The 21,046-nt window shown below is 42.7% G+C and overlaps 1 protein-coding gene across 1 annotated transcript; it reads left to right on the top strand.

Moving 5' to 3' along the window:
• The first annotated feature begins 17,198 nt into the window (after window positions 1–17,198).
• BTG1 (BTG anti-proliferation factor 1) lies at window positions 17,199–20,238 on the top strand. The gene is made up of 2 exons (XM_021006450.2): window positions 17,199–17,644; window positions 18,914–20,238. The coding sequence occupies exons 1-2, from the start codon at window positions 17,497–17,499 to the stop codon at window positions 19,279–19,281; spliced, it is 516 nt and encodes a 171-aa protein (XP_020862109.1). The 5' UTR covers window positions 17,199–17,496; the 3' UTR covers window positions 19,282–20,238.
• The last annotated feature ends 808 nt before the right edge of the window (window positions 20,239–21,046 follow it).

The raw sequence follows: 21,046 nt of genomic DNA, 5'->3' as shown, positions 1-21,046 counted from the left end.
TATCTCCTTTGAGACTCATAACAACTCTGGAAGGTAAGTGCTATTATTATCTTCATTTTACAGGTGAGGAGACATAAGCAAAGCTATGTAAAAGGTGACTTTCTCAGGGTCACATAGCTAGTGTGTCTGAGGATGGACTTGAACTCAGGACTTCTTGACTCTAAGTCAAGGGCTCTATCCACTGACCTACCCAAATAATTATCAGGTAGAGCCAGATCAAGGCTAGACCTTCAGAGAGCATTGCCCTCCCCACCCCACTTCCCTGGGGGAATTTATACATTCATTTTTAGCATTCTGTCCTGGGGCTGAGCTGCTATGGTGAATGAGTGAAAATCTACCTACCCCATTATATCAAGTGCATTCCAAGAGGTGCTTCCTATCTATCCATCTCAGACAGCTTTCTTTCTCTTTCCACCTCCCAGGCAGCCACAATTGCTTTTGAAAAATCCACTGCTCCATTCCTATGACTTCCCTTGGCTGCGGAGGCCCCAAATGCGTTTTTCCCCCTCTACTTAGAATATAAGCTCCTGGAAGGCAACGCCTATTTATGTTTGTACTACTAGGGCCTGCTACAAAGAAATAAAAAAATGCTCTCTCATTCATGACAATCTGTGGAAATGGTAAAAGCAGGATGAGATGAGGAAAAGAGCTTAGGATTTAGTTAAGAGAAGATGGCTTTGAATTCCAGTTCTCCAGCAGAGTACAGAAAAGTAACAGATGATTCAGTTGAGCAGGTAGGTGCCTCAGCAGATAGAATAAACCTCAGCTGAAGTTCAGCCTCAGATAATCCCTAGCTTTATGACCCAAAGTAAGTCACTTAACTTCTTTTGGCCTCAGTTTTCTCAACTGTAAAATGGGGATAATAATAATCTCTCTCTCTCTCTCTCTCTCTCTCTCTCTCTCTCTCTCTCTCTCAGGGTTGTTGTAAGGATCAAATGAGATAATATTTGTAATGCGTTTAACACAGTGTTTTGCACATAGTAGGTGCAATATAAATGCTAGTTTTATCATCATCAATCATCATCATTATTATTATTATTATTAGAAAGAGCATTAAAGATGGAGTGCCAAGATTGGAGGTCAAATCTTACCTCCGCCATTTGCTACCTGCCATGGACAAATCATTTCACCTCCTTCATGCTCATCTGTAAAATGAGGGTTTAGATGGTCTCTGAGGTCCCTTCCAAATCTCCATCTATGATCTCCTGATCTCACCTGCTTCTCCCGCATCCTACCTGGGGAATGATGGCACGTCCAAAATGAGAGCCAGCCAAAGAATCACCCCATGTAGGACCAAGCACTTAGGCAGGCTGCTTTTCTAGGCATTCCCTGTTGTCACAGGCTGAGATCAATACCATCTCTGTCATTCATTTGCTGGGAATGTTTTATAAGCTTGTAATCACACTAATTGTCATCTTGGATTCCAAATGGACTTGTTGTTTTCAATATAAAATATGAGTTTGTAATTGGAACGTTTTACCACCAGTATCTGATCTTAACGATTTCCAAAGCAGCTTTGTATGTGCAGCTGCTTTTTTTTTTAACAGTATTTTTTTTTTTCCAACTACATGTGTCAAGATATTAGGAGATACTGTCTTTTCCAGGGCTAAGACCTAGCAAGCAAGCGCTACTCTGAGTTTGGCATAACAACAATCCTTTGCTCTCACCCTCTGGATGATCTCACCCTCTGGTAAAATCACATAATTAATGTATTGCTTTGGCCAACATCAGATGTTCTCTGAGCTCGAACAAATACCGGACAAGTATCCATGTTCTAGGCATGAAACCCTGCTATTAATGACAATTGTTGCTGTTACCCTCATTAGTAAGGCTATATTTCACTGAGTAGCCATTGGTATAAGTATTGAGACCTCCCCACTTTGCCGTGGATCCCCCCAGTAAAGGTGGGGTCCCAGCACACGTGTCCTTGCTTTTAAGCCATTTCCCTCACTTTGAAATTAAACTTCTGTTTGATTCCTGACTTTCCTGTTTCTAGCATGCTCATGGTTGGCTCTGGCCATCCACAGGTTAGAGCTGGTTTCGGTCTGATTGACACATATAAAGATGATTTTTAATTCATTCAAAAAACATGTTCTTTGAGGTTCAAATTTTCTTCCTCCCTTCCCTCTCTCCTCTCTAAAAAGGTAAGAATTTTAAATAGGTTACACATGTGCATTCATATTTATCATGGGTAAAACATATTTCCATATTAATCATATTATGAAAGAAGAAACAGACTAAAAGGAAAAAAAAACACAAAAAAAGATTAAAAAAAAGTAAAAATAGTAAGCTTCAATCTACATTCAGACTCCATCAGTTCTTTTTCTTGAGGTGGATAGCATTTTCCATCATGAATTCTTTAGAATTGTCTTGCTGAGAAGAGCTAAGTTATTCATAGTTCACTGCACAATATTGCTGTTACTGTGTACAATGTTCTCCTGGTTCTGCTTGCTTCACTCAGCATCAGTTCATCTAAGTCTTTCCAGGTTTTTCTGAAATCCACCTGCTCGTCATTTCTTATAGCACAACAGTATTCTATTACATTCACATACCACAACTTGTTCAGCCATTCCCCAATTGATGAGCATGCCCTCAATTTCCAATTCTTTGTCACCGTAAATAGACCTTGTGCAGCTGCTGCCTTTAAAATGTGCCTACAGATGAGTAGAATGTCAGACTCCACCATCAAAGAGGGCTGTCGGTATCTTGTATGCTATTTATTACTCCATCTCTTTCCGTACTCTTAATTTAAATAAGATAAACTCCCACTGTAGTCAGCTAGTTTCCATTCAACTTCTGAACAAGAATGTATTCACTGAGTCTTTTGTGTCCTATCTCTAGGACCACATTGTGCCCTTCAAAAAGGGGTAATGAACAATTCAGGCCCAAGGAATCTTACTATGATGTTCCCAAAGAAATCACTAATAAATGGAGTGTCTGAGTCCACAAATAAAAAAGTAGTGGCTAATTTGTCTCCTAAAACACCAGGACGTTGTATATTTTAATAATATTTAATGTGCTTCTGTTCGGCACTAACCATGCTATTTTACAGTAAATCAAGGAAAAGGACCCCATTACAACAAGAGTATCTCCCATTAAGTAGATTCATATTATTATATGAATGTACGGGTTAACATCACCAATTTATAAGCTTAATGGCACCAGAGAAATGGAGTCCAGCCCCTTCTTTTTACAGATGAAGTAGTAGAGTTCAAGTGACTTGACAGTCAAGCCCACACAAATAATGATGGCAGGATTTGAATCTTCTAAGTTGTCCAACTTCAAATCTGGCATGCTTTTGGCTGTTTCACCTAGGTAGTCCAACCACCCAGCTTTAAATGAGGAAACTGAGGCCAGGAGGAGTGATTGGAAATAGGATTTGAACCCAAGTCCTTAGATGCCAAATCTAGTCCAGGGTACTGGAGAAAGAGTGCCAAGCCTGGAGACCTACGTTCAAAACTCATCTTTGATGCTCACTACCTTTGTGACCTTTGGTAAATCACTTAAGTTTCCAGGGCCTCCATTTCCTCATCCATAAAACGAGGAGGTGGGGCCAGGTAGCATCTAAGAACCTTTCCAACTCTATAGCTAAAGTCCTAATGTTTATGCCATGCTGTACCATGGGTAGACATTTCAAGAAAGCAAAATTTGTCTTGATAAGAGGAATAAGATGTCTAAAAATGGAATGGACAGCTTTGGGAGGTAATGGGCCCCAATGGACATCTTCAAGCAAAGACCAGATGACCCTCTTGCAGATATGGGTTGATCTTGAACAGGGATGTCTTCACCTGTACCCTCCATTTTGCTGTTGAGTCATTTTTCAGTCATGTCCGACTCTTTGCGATCCAATTCGGGGGATTCTTAGCAAAGATACTGGCATGGTTTGCCATTTCCTTCCCCAGCTCATTTAATAGAAGAGGAAACTGAGGCAAACAGGGTTAAGTGACTTGCCCAGGGTCACACAGCTAATAAGTGTCAGAGGCTGGATTTGAACTCAGGAAGATGAGTCTTCCTGTCTCCAGGCTCCGCACTCTATTTACTGTGCCACCTACCTCCCCACCCCCATACGTTGCTTGTTGATATTCATTTGCCTTCAATGTGCACATCTCAATTTACATCCAAGAACCAAGTGGTTCCTCCTACCCAACTGCACATTTTGGACTTCTCTTGTTGACTGGCTTTCAGGTTGTCCCTACTGTGCTTTCTAAAGGGCATTGGAGATTGACTGAAAAATTGCCCAGGACTGGGGGGACTGGGGGGACACTTGGTTATAAGATTTCATTTTTTTAAAGAGGAAATTATGTGTCTAGAAGACCTCCCGGAATTAATTTTCCCTTCTATCCCCACCCCATTTGTTATCTTTTCAAAGATATTTCTATGATATTTATATACTTTTTAAAAAAAAGCTTTTTTAGGGTGCTTAATTTTACATGCATGTGTTACCAGAGCAGTTCCTGTTTCAATGCGTATTTTTTAATCAGAAAGATGAAACAGGAAATGTATGTGTGCTTCTATCTGTATATGCATATTTACTTGCGCATGCTTAAAGGGTCAGAGCTTTAGAGCTAAACAGAAATATACAGGCCAAAATAAAATCTTTTTTTTTCAGGTGAGGAAATGGAGACACTTCAAGGTTAACTTGCCTAGAATCACAGAGTCTGTATATATGGTGTATACATAGATAAACCAGGAGAACTTCCGGCTCCCCAGACAGGGATAACTCACATTCTGGGCCCCAGTTTAATTTCAGATAGCTAAATTACATTTAATTGTCATCCAGACAACTAGAGGTTGCTCTTCCAGAACACTGACAAAGGTCTTGTAATTTGAGGTCCCTGGGATTCTCAATTACAGATCTCCTCCTGTTTAATGCAAATAAATGAGATGAAAGTCCATGGAACAAAACTAAACCTTAGGGTACCTCTAATTCCACCACTAAAAAGTCAGTGCACAGTTAACAAAAGAAGGTCTACTTTACCCTGACCAGCTAGGTGTCCCATTGGATAGAGCCCTGGATCTGGAGTCAGGAAGACCTGAGTTCAAATCCCACCTCAAGATACTTATTAGCTGTGTGATCCTTGACAAGTCACTTAACCTCTGTTTGCCTTAGTTTCCTCAGCTATAAAATGGGGGTAATAATATCACCTACTTAACAAGGTTATTGTAAGGATCAAATAGACATTTGTAAAATGCTTACACCATGTTTGGTCCAGAGTAAAGACTTAATAAATACTTACCTATATTCAACAAAGATATATACATGGAAATGTTTTTGATCATAAGGGCAGTGCATGGAAGGATAGTAGACACTTAATAAACGTTTGCTGGTTGATTGGTGAAGGTCATGGTGACTAGCACAGTCTTCAGAAATCCAGAAGATTGGAGGGGCCCAGACTTATTATGCCTTTAGGTGACCTGGAAGCTGCATCATGGAAGCTAGGGCCAATCAGATTGCTGGGACAGTTTTATCCCAATTTAGGGAAAGCCAATCTGTGTCACAAGAGGGAAGGAAAAAGGGCTTTGGTCCACCCCATGTTGTGTGGGGTGGAGAGAGTAGGGGAAGAATATGTACCAAGGAAAAAGAGCCTGGTTAGGTGTCAGGCGTGCTTTGGGACCAACCTACTCCTTAGTGGAGGAGGGAAGGAAGAAGAATGAGTCTAACCCATGTTGTGGGGAAATTATATTAGTCCTATCATAGCAGGGTTATCGTCTTCCTCCTGCTTCTATTGTGCATGTATGGCCAGCAAAATTACGAATATACACAGACATGTTACTTTACACACCTGGAGTAGCCTGGAGATGTCTACATCCCTGTGGCCCCCCTGAATTCTTAGCTGGGACCACCATTTCCAGAACTGGCCAAGTCATCCTTGCTTACCTTTCCCACCCCTAACTCTACAGATTTTTCTACCTTCCCTCTCCCTACCCCCCAGTTCCTACTTTTCTTATGTATCATCTTCTCTCATTGAATGTTATGCTCATTGAGAATTGGGACTTTTTTTTGGGGGGGCCTGAATTTATATTCCCAGTGTTTAGAGCATAGATATCAAGTATTTAACACATGCATTCTCTACCTCTAGAGGAATAAAACCATAATTTCAAACCTGTCTGTTTTGTCTCCATTTGCCAGAATGAGCCTGAATAAACATGATGAGAGTCAAATAATTTAATCCTCTGTAAACTGTGAGAAATGTTTTACATGTCCAACGGGTTAATTCCACTGTTGCACAATTCCAAGCTATAATTTTGTCCCTTCCCTTGACTGCTCCAAAGTGAATTTCCTGATTGGCAGATGAGTAATTAGCATGTCACCTTCACTCCTTCCTTCAAATTACCTTGTGTTTACTCATCTATGCATATGTCTGTGTCTCACAGGAGAAGATGAACTCTACTTGAGGGCAGGAACTAGCTTATTTTTCTCTTTGTAGCCCCAAAGCCTTGTACATAGTAGGCACATAGGTGAATTGAATGATAGTGTCAAACTTTCAACAGTCCTAGGTAAGAAGGACAATGCGCAAGATAAATGCCTACAATTCCCCTAACGAGAAGGGAATAAGCATTTATATAGGACCTACTAAGTGCCAGGTACTGTGTGCTTTACAGATATCATCTCCTTGGTGTGACTCTATCTATTCTAATGTAATTAGCTAGACTAAGTTTTGAGGAGGGGCATTGTAGAAAGTGAAATTTTTAACATGGGTGTAGTAGAGAAAACCTGACATTGGGTACTCAGGGCCTTCATAATCAACTGATTATTGATTCAATCCAATTCAAGAACTTGCTAACGTCTTTCAAACGCTCAAGGATGCTAGGTGCTGACAAACAAAACAATCCCTCCCAGCTCTTGAGTTCAGGAAGTTCAGCTGAATTTCACCTTTAAAAAACAAAACAAAAACTCTATTTTAATATAGGGATGGGAAGTGGGCTTGTGATTTCATTGGTTATGGGGAGAACTCACAGAGGGAAAAATTTCATCTACCAATGCAGTCTGACATTGCTAAACTTCCTTTTGGAGAGTTATCTCAAGTACCAGGAAATGACTTGTGCTGGGGTCAGATGATGAGCCTGGGTCAAGGACATGACTTGAACCCAAGGCTTCCTGGCTTTGAAGTCAGCTCCCGTTTGCTATGACTTCGACATGCTGACTCTCTATTTCCATATATTAATAGAGTAAAAAGTCTTGAATTTGGCATAAAATAATTAAGAAGGCAGCCTCTTGACTTAATATTTAAAATGTTTATTAATAAATATTAATAAACTGCTCGGCCTGGTTTCAATTCCACTGAACCAAATGCCTCTCCCAGCTTAAGTTTCTCATCTCTAATGTCATCACCCTGTTGCTAACTCAAGACTTAACTGATGCCATACCCTCAGCTCCTCTGCCTTCTGATTGGAGGGCTGGAGGGTAGAGTACCACCTCCTCCTAATGTCTTCCTTTATAGAGGTCAGAAACTGGACTTTCACTAACCTCACTTTGCATCTGCTGCTCTGTCTGGTTTCAGCTCTACCCACTAAGATGTTCTGGAGCCCAGGTGCATCCTGGAAGCCTCCCCCCACCCCGGTCTCTTTTTATCTGTTGTCTTCAGCCCCCTCCCTATTAGATTGCGAACTCCTTGAAAGAAGGGATTATCTTTCCTTTTATTAATTTCAGTTTTATTAATCTTTTTATTAATTAATTTAGAAGTATCCACACCACTTAGCACAATTCTTGGCACTTAGTAGGAGCTTAATAAATATTTATTGGATTATATTAGATTAATAATAACTAGTATTTATAGACACATTTTTAAAGTTTGTGATGCACTATATATAATATCTCATTTGATCTCCAACAGTCCTGCAAATACTACAATTAGTATCCCCATTTTGATAGATGGGAAAACTGAGCGATTGAATGTTTGCTCAACTTTAGACAATATTTTCTGAAGTTATGATGTGCACCCCTCCCCACCAGTCTTCTTACTCCAAACCCAGGACTCTCTCTACTAGGTAACATAGATAACTTTGTCCCATCAGCAGTGGGGGGGGGGGGAGACACAAAACAAATTTAAATAGTGTGAATAATAGTGTAGGGGGAATTTCTTTACCTGGATTAAAAACCAAATAAACAACTTCTTAAGGAAGCCTGTGAGCTCCTGGAGAATAGGGGCTTTCCTTTCTTTGTAACCCCGGAACATAGCACCATGACTGGTAAATAGTAGGCACTTAATTAATGCTTGTTGACTGGTTTAGAAGCCCTGTTTTACATAATATGTTGTAATTGTTGTTGATTTGTGTCCAACTCTTTGTGACCCCATTTGGATTTCTTGGCAATGATACAGGAATGGCAAACTTCTCTAGCTCGTTTTACAGATGAGGAAACAGAGGCAAACAGGGTTAAGTGATTTCCCCAGTGGTTACACAGCTAGCAAGCATCTGAAGCCAGAATTGAGCTTAGGTCTTCCTGATTCCAGGCCCAGTGTTCTATCCACTGTCCCACCTAACATACCAATCAACAAAGTACGAGGAATTGTTCTAGAGGTACAAATGCAAAGCGTGAAGATTGATTTGCTAATTGTAAATAATTTTTGTCTTTTCATTGAATCAAGCCCATGAGCGCCTTTCCTTGCCAACAGCTAACATAGCTACATACCCAATGAGTCAACATGTCTCTAGGATACACTGATAGATTCTAGTTACTAAAATAAAGAAGGTACAAGTCCTGGTGTATTTAGCCATGAGTACATGACTACAGCTGGAATATCAAGGTGAGTTAGATATCACATTTTAAGAAAAACTGTTAACAAACAAGAGTGAATCTACAGGAGGCTAATTAGAATAGTAAGAGGACTGGAAACCACGTCACATAAGGACTCTGGATGAACTGAGAATATTTACTCTGGAGAAGAAAATACTTAGGGCAAATACTAGTAGCCATTTTTGGAAAGGGCAGCTAGGTGGCTCAATGGATAGATTCCCATCCCTGGAGTCCAGAGGATCTGACTTCAAATTCAGCCTCAGATACTTGCTAGCTGTGTGACCTTAGGCAAGACACTTTAACCCTGTTTGCCTCCATTTCCTCATCTGTAAAATGAGCTGGAGAAGGAAATGACAAATCACTCCAAATACACTGCCAAGAACCCCAAATGGGATCACGTAGAGTCGGACAAGACTGAAAAAAATTAAACACCACACATTATGTGCAAGAGGGAGATTAGATTTGCTCTGCTTGGCTTAAGAGGGGAGAACTAGGAGAAAAGACTAGAAGTTCCCAGTGATAATCCACCCCCCCCCACACACACACCTCTTAATGTAAGGAAACTTCAGCAGGGAGGTCCCCATCACTTCATGTCTTCAAACAGAGCTTGGATAGCCTTTTGGGGGCAAATACTGTAGAACGGATAGGTGTTCAGACAACAAATTAACTACACTATATCTGAGGTTTATTTCAATTAGGCAGCTAGATGGTGCATTGGAGGAGAGGCAAAGGATTGGGAGTTGGGAAGACCCAAGCTCAAATTCCACCATTAGTATTCCCTAGCTGTGGGGCATTTCTATCTTCTCACTGTCTTCTTAACTCTTTATAGACTGGCTTCTGACCTCAGTATTCAACCCAAACTCCTCTCTCCAAGGTTCTAAAAGCTGACAAATCCAATGGTCTTTTCTCAATCCTCATCCTTCTTGACCTTTCTGCAACGCTATCATGCTAATATTTCTTTTGAAATGTAAAAGTTACTGAGAAACACTGGTGTATTCCTCCTCCCTCCTCCCACTGGGTTGTAGCTTGCCATTAGACTTCTGGAAAACGTGTATTTTGACACTGTCTATCACCCTCCTCCTCGAAGTTCTCTTTTGTCTAGGTTCTTCTTAGGTTCTACCTAAGTGTTCCTTTTCAGTGTCCCCTTTGCTAGATCTTTATCCAGGTCATGCCCACTAATTGTAAGTAGACTCCAAGATTTCATCCTAGGCTCTCTCCTTTTCTCCCTCTATACTATTTCACTTGATGATGTCATCAGCTCCAATGGATTTAATTATCAACTCTGTGCTGATGATTCTTTTTTTTTCCCGGCTTTAAAAAAAATACTATTTTATCTTTTCCAATTACATGTAAAGACAATTTTCAACGTTCATTTTTTGAAAGATTTTGAGTTCCAAATTTTTCTCTTCCTCTTCCCCCCTCCCCAAGACAGCAAGCAATCTGATACATGTTATATATGTGCAATCACGAAAAATATATTTCCACATTAGTCATGTTGTGAAGGAAGAAATATAACAAAAGAAAATTTTTTTTTAAAAAAACAATAAAGTAAAAATAGTATGCTCTGATCTGCATTCAGAATCCATCAGTTCTTTCTCTGGATGTGGATAGCATTTTCCATCATGAGTCTTTTGGAATTGCCTTGGATCATTGTATTGCTGAGAAGAGCTAAGAAAATTATAGTTGATCATTGCACAATGTTGCTGATACTGGGTTCAATGTTCTCCCGGTGCTGCTCATTTCACTCAGCATCAGCTCATGTAGGTCTTTCCCTATTTTTTTCTGAAATCCTCCTGCTCATCATTTCTTATAGCATAACAGTATTCCATTACATTCATATACAACAACTTGTTCAGCCATTCCCCAATTGACGGGCATCTCAATTTCCAATTCTTTGCCACCACAAAACAAGCTGCTATAAGTATTTCCATACATGTGGGTCATTTTCCCTTTTTTATGATTTCTTGGGGCCACCAACCTAGTAATGGTATTGCTGGATCAAAGGGTATGCAGTTTGGTTGCCCTTTTGGGCATAGTTGCAAATTTACATGGATGATTCTCAAAGCTCTCTATCTTGCCCTAAGCTCTCTGTTGGCCTCCAGTCTTGCATTTCCAACTGCTTATCAGAAATTTCAAATTGGATGTTCAATAGACATCTTAAACTCAATATGTCCCAAACTGAATTGCCTATCTTTCACCCAAAATCTCCCCACTTCCTTACTTCCCTATTAACTGTTGAGGGTGCCACCATCTTCCTCTAGGATCAACCTAGGTGTCTTCCTTAACACCTCACTAACTGCCCCCCACCCATATCCAAGCTGTCAATTTCACCTTTGTAACTTTTCTCAAATACACCCCCTTCTCTCCTCTGCTATTGCCACCACCCTGGTGTAGGCCCCCATGGACTCACACCTATTACAATAGATAGCCAGCTGATGGGCCAGACACATACTTCTCCTCACCCAGTGGATACTATGGGTGTTCCTGTTTCAGGTCCTGTGCTAAGTAAGGGCTAGAGACACAAAGAAAGACAGAAATACAGCCCTTGTTCTCAAGGAGTTCATGGTCTAATTGGGAAACAACATGCAAACAACTATGTACAGCAAGCTATAAGCATGATAAATTGGAAATAATCGACAGGGGGAAGACATCGGAATTAAGGGAGATCAGAAAAAGCTTCTTGTAAACAGTGGGATTTTAGCTGGGACTTGAAGAAAATCAGAGCAGCTGGGTAGTGCTGTAGATAGACTATCTGGACTGAAATCAGAAATACTCTGGCCTCAGATGCTTACTAGCTGCATGACCCTGGACAAGTCACTTCACCCTGTTTGCCTCAATTTCCTCATCTGTAAAATGAGCTTGGAGAAGGAAATGACAAACCATTCCAGTATCCTGGCCAAGAAAACTCCAAATGGGGTCATGAAGAGTCAGACTTGACTGAAAATGACAGGTGAAGAAGGCCAGGAAAGCCAGGAGCCCAAGGCAAGGACAGAAAGCATTCAGGTACTGGAAACAGTCAGAGAAAATGCCTGGGGTTAGGAGGTGGAGTGCCTTGTTCCAGGAAATCATGGAGGCCAATGCCATATAAAATTGAGAACAGATTATTTGCTTTTTGAAAATCCTCCTAAAGGGCAGGAAAATGAAGAATCATCTTCTCTACTGTGCATGTTTTCTATCTTCATGCCTTTTTTTTTAAATAATAAAAGTAAGGCTAGATCTCAGTGATGGCATATGATTTTAAATCACAGGGCACTTCCTTGGAAGAATGGGCTAATCTGAGCTGAAATAAGTAAACCCCAAGGGAAATGGAGAGACATGTGGGGCTGTATCAAAGGTAACTTGTGCCTAGGTAGCAGCATAATAAAAGACGTTATGGACCATATAGACATGGAAGAGAAGACAGGCTAAAAATGAGACATAGCCTGGTAGTCTTGCGATTCATCCTTAAGGTATTAAAACCTGGGGAGGATCTCCAATAAGTAGGATAGATATGCAAAGATGTTAAATAGAATCATTCAGGATGAGGTGTGGAGAATCAACCTCTTTGGTGGAAAGAAGGAAATAGGCCTTTATTAAGCACCTACTACATGCTTCTGACACCCCAACGAGGTGTCACAGTGGATCTCCAGAGCACTGGGCCTGGACTCAAGTCAGAAAGACCAGAGTTCAAATTTGACCTCAGACACTAACTGTGTAACCCCGGGCAAGTCACTTAATCCCTGCTGGCATAAACCTGGAGAAGGAAATGGCAAACCACTCTAGCGTCTTTGCCAAGAAAACCCCAGATGGGGTCACAAAAAGTCTGAATGAATGAATGACAGGCAGATATTATCTAATTTGATCCTCACAATGACCCTGGGAGCTGGGTGATGTTATTATCTCCATTTTACAGTTGAGGAAACTGAGGCTAACAGAGGCTGTCACTTGGCCAGGATTACACAGCTGGTATCCAAGGTGGGATTTGAAGTCAGGTGTTCCTGATTATAGGTCCAGCCCACTGTCCTCTTTGTCACCTAGCTGCCCAGTATGAGCTCATGGATGGACCAAAGGAAGACTTTTCTTGATATTCATCACAAGGATTTTATGTAGAGTATCGATCACTATTTCTATGGATCAAATCCAGTGGTACTAAATGACTTCTTAAAATTATGGATAACTGGTTCATATATCAGTCAGTGAATGACCCACTCACTTCAAGCAGACAATTAGTCATCTGTGCATCTTCTAGATATAAGGATGTTTAAAACAAATCTGAGGGGCAGCTAGGTGGTGCAGTGGATAGAGCACCACCCCTGGAGTCAGGAGGTCCTGAGCTCAAATCCAACCTCAAACACATAACACTCACTAGCTGTGTGACGGTGGGCAAGTCACTTGATGCCAGTTGCCTCACCGAAGAACATTTAAGCCTCTTGAGGGCCAGGATTCTTATTTTTGCTGCTTCCCCCAGTTTTTCATATAGTGCTTGACATGCTTTTTATCTTGCCTATATAATACACCATAATGTTAAATAACAAAGAAAGAATTAAGTTACTCCGGACTCATGGAGCCTCAGAAGCCATACAATCCAACCCCATTATTTTACAGCTGGGGAAGTAGAAGCCCAGAGACTTGTCTGAAATCATGTGGTGATAAGTGACAGAAGAGACAGAATTCAAACCTAGGTCCTCTGACCACATAATTTCCCTTTCAAGACAGATATAGATAGTGGATGATTAATTACCCCCCCATGTGTCCAGAAGCTAATCACAATAGAAATGGAGAGTGAGAATTTCTGAATAGTCATAATTCCCCAAGTTCCAGTATTACTATTAAAAAAATAATTAAAATGAAGGACTTAATTTTGACACACCTAATCCTTCTGTGAATTCCACAACCATAACTGCAAATTGTTATAGTTTTCACAATCCATCAAATAATTTATGGGAGTGGGTGGTGGACCTGGGACATTCATGAGGCTGCTGTACAGCCTGGCTAGAGACCCTTGGGATGTTATCAGGCAGTATCCAAGAAAAAAAGGTGTGTGTGTGTATATGTGTATACATACACTTATACACACACACACACACACACATACACACAACACACACATATATGTATAGGTATGGTATATACACACCATATGTGTATATATACATCATACCATACATATATACATATATGGGTATATATGGCATGTGTGTGTGTGTGTAGGTATGTGTGTGCATTCAATCACAAATTCTTTCCCTAGTATCCAGGGGATGCAGGCATCCCAACCAGGTTGTAAGAGTCTGAGGACCAGACCACGTTACCTAAATCTGCATTGACAGGCATTTTATTTCCATTTGATATGCAATCCACTCCTAAGAAGCCTTCACCCACACATGCAAAACTGGCATGACTATCTGTTCATTTTTCATTGCTATGAAAATCATAAATACATAATTACTCACATTTCCCTCCTCCCCCTCCCCCTTAGATATTTGCCAATTTAGGAATGGAAATACAAGGCTTACCTTCACCCCGTTTTCTACCTGGCAAACTGCCAACAAGAGATTTAAAATGATTACCTTATTTGTGTGTGTGTGTGTATACTGAAAAAAGCAAGCTTTGACTCTGCTACCTACCCAAATAAATACCAGAGGAGAATGATTTGCTTTTCACTTTTTCTGTAGATACGGAAGGTAAAAAAAAAATCGCCCTTACCAAGCTCTGATGTGTTCATCTGGAGTAGCTTATATTTTTGTCACTCGGGACAGAAGGGTAAATCTGCCCATCCTCACTGCCCTTTGAAATTCCAATTTCTAATCCAGCAGTTGACTTTCACCAAGTTTTCATTCTCAGCTGTTTGAGCACCATCTGTGGTGAAACAGTGTCTCTGCTTTTTATTTTCAAAGTTGATTTTCTTTTTTTTTTTAATAGAAGTTTATTCTGTGGAATTCTGCATGTGTGGCAAGGGATTTTTGAGGTGTTGGAAATTTATTTGGAGGTCTTTTTAAAAGTAATCTCAAATTACAATGCTAGCATGCTAAGCTTTCTTTGAAATTTAAAAGCTACTGAGAAACACATATATTCCTCACCCCTCCAACCCCCCCCCATTGGGTTGTAGTTTGCCATTAGAATTCTGGGAAATATATAAACATTTTACAAAATTAAGGACTACTCTAAGCAGCAGTTACTTTATATAATGCCTGGGTGTTATTTTGGGGACTGACATTTGTTTTTTTACTTTATCAAAGCAATTTCAGATCCATTATTTCAACTTCTTTCCCATGTGATATCTAGCCCAACTCCCTCGATTTTCCAGGTAAAGTGAGTGGGGAGAGAAATTATGTTCTCAACTGAAGGGATCACGTTTATGGAATAATTGTGTTCTTGCCTCTTAGGAACAATAAGATGGCAGACTACTGTAAATATGATGAGCACACACAGAGAGGATCTCGGCTGTACAATTAGAGGGGCCCCTAAAAGTCACCTCTAGTGCAACAGATTGAACAGATGAGGTAACTGAAACCCAGGAAGGCTGTGCCCTGCTCAAGGTCACAACACAGATAGTATCAATGGCGGTATTCAAATCCAAGTCTTCTATATGAAAAATTCCAAGAATAAAATATTGTATGAACTTAAAGGACAAATTGCATCTGATTAAACCACGTCATCTTACGCCTTTGTCCCAAAGAAATGTATGCCTGTTTGATGGAACCAAGTCCTTACTCATTTATTCAAATCCTTTCCTAATGATGGATAATATTGTAGTAGAAATTTATTACTAAGTATGTGTTACACAATTATCTTATGATAAATGGAAAAATGAATCCGGATACGTTTACTTAAAAGCCAGAGATTTTGTGTGTGTGCGCGTGTGTGCGTGCGCGCGCGTGTGTGTGTGTGCTCACCCACATCTTTTCTCTCCCTTGGTTATGGTAGTTTTGTGGGTTTTTTTTTGTTTAGCCTTAAAAAAATTTCATTTTGTTTTGCAGTACTGCCTACCAGCTATGCTCAGGAACGATCAATCGTGCGCTATTTTTCCCGTCTGCTAGGAGTTCAATTTATGCTTTCTGGCTTCCCCCTGAGCCTGCTGCACTCACCTCCAGCCCTCGCCCCCCGCCCCTCTTTGGAGCCGGGGTTAACTCTCCTCTGGAAGGCCAAGTCAATAGCTTTAAGCCATCTCCCGGGTTAGAAGGGAACAATAGTTACATGGCTTTGTTGCTCTTGAGTTCTCCCGGGCAGTTTTCACCGACTGAATCTAGACGTCTCTTTCTATGGCTTCCAAATGTTACTTTAAAACATTCAGCGCCCGCCCCCCTCCCCAGTGGTGGTGGTGGTGTTCGGAGAGACCGTAGGATGATCAGACACCATTTTAACTGTGCAAGAGCAAAACTCTTCATTTCCTCTGCTTTAGCTACACAAATTGCGACTGTTTTCCTCCATCGCATGGTCAGTCTTATTCTCACCTTGGAAGTTGCAGAAAATGTCTTTTCTAAAGGACTTGTGGCCAACCGAGCAAGAGGAATGCTCTTTATTCAGGCCCTGGCCATTTCTCCTCGAACGCCCAGGGCAGCATTCGGCAAACTCTTGTAATTTCACGCGTGTGCACACACTCACCTACACCCGCATGCACGCGCACACACACACACTCCCGGACTTTATTCACTGCATGTCACAGCGCTAGCACATCCTTCCCCCACCGCATGCACGCGCACTCACAATGCACACTCACAAAGACACACGCACACACCCAGACTTTATTGGCGATGAGTTACAGCGCTAGTACTCGCACCCGCAGACACACGATCTGCATGCACGACCACACAAAGACAAGCTCACACACACCCACGGTGGGTTACAGCGCTAGCACACACTCCTCCATACACCCGCATGCAGGCGCGCACAACAGGACCTTATTCACAATGGGTTAGAGCGCTAGTACACACACACGCACGCACACTCCCGGACTTTATTTACTGCGCTAACCAGGATGGTGGGAGGGGCCATGGACCATTAACTAACCCCCGACCCCCATTTCTGGTCCCCGCGCTCTTGTCTGCTGGGCAATCCTCCACTGGCCGCAGGAGGGAGGGGCGGAAGGGAGGGGCCCCGAAGAGCCCGGGCTGCGGACCCGCTCATCTCCGCAGACCGCAGCACCCCTGCCCCAACCCGAGCCCCGAAGCACCGGGATGCTCCGCAGGAGCAGGGGGCGGAGCCTGGCCGAGGGAGGCGGAGCCTCAGCACGCGCACCCCCCTCCCCTCTCCAGCGCTCTCAGAGCAGCCACCAACTCAGGCTTTATTTGTTTACAAGCGGGTGACGTCAGCTCCTCCTCCTGCTCCTCCCCCTCTATTCCCCGCCTCTCGTCCCCGCCCCTTTCTCCCCCCCCTCCGAACCTGCTTTCGTCACAATGGTGCGATCGCTGGATTGGCGGGTGGCTCCCTCCCCTCCCGGCGACGCCACTTCCGTTCCGTGGCCCTATAAGAAGGGGCGCCCGGCGCTTGCCTCTCTTCGCCCGTCGGAGCTGGAAATGCAGGTGCTGAGATCCGCGGTCGCTGCGGAGCAGGAGGCAGAGGCGGCCGAGGAGGTTCGAGCGATGTGAATAGGCCTTCGCCGCTCTCCTCCTCCCTCCTCCTCTTCCTCCTTTCCCTCCTCTCCCTCCGCCCCCTAAAGAAAAATAACTTTTTTTTTTTAACAAAAAAAAAAGAAGAAAAAAAAAAGTCAGCGCCCGGGCCGGGACCGCGGAGTCCCCCTCCTCGCCCCGGCGCTGGCTGGCCGGCCCCCGCCCGCCGCCCCCATGCATCCCTTCTACAGCCGGGCCGCCACCATGATCCGCGAGATCGCCGCCGCCGTGGCCTTCATCTCCAAGTTCCTCCGCACCAAGGGGCTCACGAGCGAGCGGCAGCTGCAGACCTTCAGCCAGAGCCTGCAGGAGCTGCTGGCAGGTGAGCGGCCGTTGGGGGCGGGGGCTGGGGGCACGGGCGCCGCTGGGGACCCTCCCATCCCCAACCCCGCCGCGGGGCCGTTAGTAACGGAAAGTGGGGCTGGGGAGGGGGAGCCCCGGCTCAGGGCGGGAAGGGTCCCCCCAGGACGAGAGGGGTCCCTGGGGAGGGAGAGCCCCCGGGACGAAAGGGGGCTTTGGAGGAGGGGAGCCTGCTGCAACTGAGGTCTTCGGGAAGGGAGATACCCCAGGGCTTGAGGTCTTTAGGAATGGGGACGCTCGGGGACAAAAGGGGTCTTTGGGAGGGCTCAAGGGAGAGAGGTGGGGGGAGGGAGTCTCCTGGGCGCGCAGAGATCGTTTCTGCCCCTCCCCCTCGTCCTGACCGATAACGGTGGGTCCCCCCTTCTCCCCCACTCAACCCAAGTATCGACCCCATCTCTCTGCTCTTCTTCCTTAAAGCTTCGTTGGTTCTCCCAATTTTGTTCCTTTTGGTTGAAAAAAGGGGGTGAAACTAAGAATAAAGGATCCGTCGTGCAAAGGAGTAGCGTCCACCCCCTGCCCCCCCCATCCCTTTGTATGGGGTGTGTGTGTAGTGGGGGGAACACAAAGGAGTTCTTCTCTTTGGTTTCTCCGCCACTTATTGCCCACCTTCCCCCTCCCCCCAAAAAAACCGTTGTTGTTCCCTGGCCTGCTGGTGGGGTTCCCTTTCCGGGGTGCTGCTTGCTTCTGATGCCACCCTCAAACCCTTGTATGTGGTTACCCACACCACCCTAGATATTAATCGAGAAATTGGTCTAATTTGGTCTAAATTGGCTCTAATCCTGAGGCGTTTTTGTTGGTGTTTGCCTTGCCCTGTTCTGGGTTAATCCTGTGGTGTGCCCTCCTTCTAGAGCCATAAACCCTATTGTGTGTGTAATTCGGGGTGGGGTAGGGAAAGTAAACACCGCAGGGGTGGGGTAGAAGGAAGTAAGCCTGGCTTTGGGGTAAGGAGTTAAGACTCGTCTGTGGGACTCCTTGTGGAGCCAGCTTTGTGTCCCACACTGGCCCCAAGTGCCCCATTCCCCGTAGCTTAATTCATTTGGTGATTCTCTGTTGAAGTGATCTTAAGCCTGGTAATTCTCAGTCTTACTCTTTTCAGTGTCTTTCCTGAAATAGGCACAGCTCTGGAGGAGTGAACAGAAGAGACACGGAGCCCAGTACAGAAGTAGCATCCATCCCGAGTTAATTATAACATCTAAGCGTTGTCTTTCTCTATTCTTGCTTTCTTTTATAGAACATTATAAACATCACTGGTTCCCAGAAAAACCCTGCAAGGGATCAGGTTACCGTTGTATTCGCATCAACCATAAAATGGATCCTCTGATTGGACAGGCCGCACAGCGGATTGGACTGAGCAGTCAGGAGCTGTTCCGGCTTCTTCCAAGTGAACTCACACTCTGGGTGGACCCTTATGAAGTGTCTTACCGTATTGGAGAGGATGGCTCGATCTGTGTGTTGTACGAAGCCTCGCCAGCAGGAGGTAGCACTCAGAATAGCAACAACGTGCAGATGGTAGACAGCAGAATCAGCTGTAAGGAGGAACTTCTCTTGGGCAGAACAAGCCCTTCCAAAAACTACAATATGATGACTGTATCAGGTTAAGATATAGTCTATGGATGGATCATCTTATAATGGATGGACAAATTTGATTTTTGCTTTGGGTGGGCTCTTCTTGGGGATGGATTATGGAATTTAAACCATGTCACAGCTGTGAAGATCTGGCACAAGATAGAGTGGTAAATTTTTTTAAGTGACAGTGCCATAGTTTGGACAGTACCTTTCAGTGATTTAATAGCCTGTGAGTCCAAGTTAATGATCACTTTCTTTGCTAGGGAGTGAGGTCCTAAGGTGGTTTTGGTTTCTCCCAGACATTTTACTTAATTTCTGCGTCAGTCCCTTCAACCCAAATCTGTATTTATAAAGAACCTTTCTCTGCAGTAGATCTTGCAGAGTAAATTTGCACTATTACATTTATAAATTGTTCTAGTTAACCCTTTTGGCAGCTCAGTAGCAAAGCTGAATGTTTTAAACATGGTAGTACTGGAAATTGTATGACAGACTTTTACCTAGCACTTACTTCACAGTATGTATAAATGTACATAAGACAATAAACTAGAGTAAGCATGACCTGGGAAAATGGTCAGACCTTGTATTGTGTTTTTGGCCTTGGAAGTAGCAAGTGACCAGAATCTGCCATGGCAACAGGCTTTAAAAAGACCTTATAAAGACACTGTCTGAACTGTGGTGTGTTAGCACCAGCCAGCTCTCTGTACATTTGCTAGCTTGTAGTTTTCTAAGACTGAGTAAACTTCTTATTTTTAGAAAGTGGAGGTCTGGTTTGTAATTTTCCTTGTACTTAATTGGGTAAAAGTCTTTTCCACAAACCACCATCTATTTTGTGAACTTTGTTAGTCATCTTTTATTTGGTAAATTATGAACTGGTGTAAATTTGTACAGTTCATGTATATTGATTGTGGCAAAGTTGTACAGATTTCTATATTTTGGATGAGAAATTTTTCTTCTCTCTATAATAAATTGTTTCCTATCTTGGCATTTTAATTAATCTCTTGTCATGATTACATAGGAACAGCTAAACTTTCTCACGTTGATGTTAAGAGTATTAAAAGGAAATGTGAATGTGGCCCACAGGTCGTGCTGGGAAACATTTGATAAAGACATGGATTAATGAAGACCACTGGGGTAGGAATATTTGGGAAGTCTAGGGAAAACACAGTGGTGTTACATGTTTTATTTGTTAAACCCTAAAATCAGTTGTAACATGGAAACTTAACTCAAGGGCTAGCAATTCCACAAGATGAGGATGAGGGAAAGAAGTAAAATGTGCTACCAAAGATGACTCATAATAAACCCAGAGGATTAAATTTCAATGATTTCCTGTCAAAGTGAAGATATAACTGTAAATGTCCATTCTGGCCCACCTTTGAAAAGCTCACAATTTTGTCCCTGATGGATTGCCTTGCTCAATTAGAAAATCCTGGGACCAGTGTCCCATAGTTTTAATGAGCAGACTAATCACTCTACAGAAAGATTGGTTGCTTTTCCACTTCATCAGCTTCAAGACAGTTTAAAAAAAAACAAAAACACTTAAGCTGGAATTCAACAAAAGGTATGTTTCTAAATTTTTTATTTCTCCCAAAATGAAATATTGTCTACATAACAGATGGCTTCATTTTCAGACTTTATTTCAGATAATTTTCTATGGACTCTGACCATTTAGGCTGCAGATGGTGGAGTTTGTTCCACTAACCCACATAATAAAGTAATTCTGTGGTTTCAGTAGAACAAAAGCACTTTTTAAGGGAAAAGGACTCTGATAAGTTTCACAGCAAAATGCCAAAGATTAATT

Source organism: Phascolarctos cinereus, unplaced genomic scaffold, assembly GCF_003287225.1.
Source record: "Phascolarctos cinereus isolate Bilbo 61053 unplaced genomic scaffold, phaCin_HiC Scaffold_1;HRSCAF=81, whole genome shotgun sequence".
Taxonomy (NCBI): Eukaryota; Metazoa; Chordata; class Mammalia; order Diprotodontia; family Phascolarctidae; genus Phascolarctos; species Phascolarctos cinereus.
The sequence above is the reverse complement of the archived record's forward strand: the minus strand, read 5'-3'. Positions and strand labels throughout refer to the sequence as shown.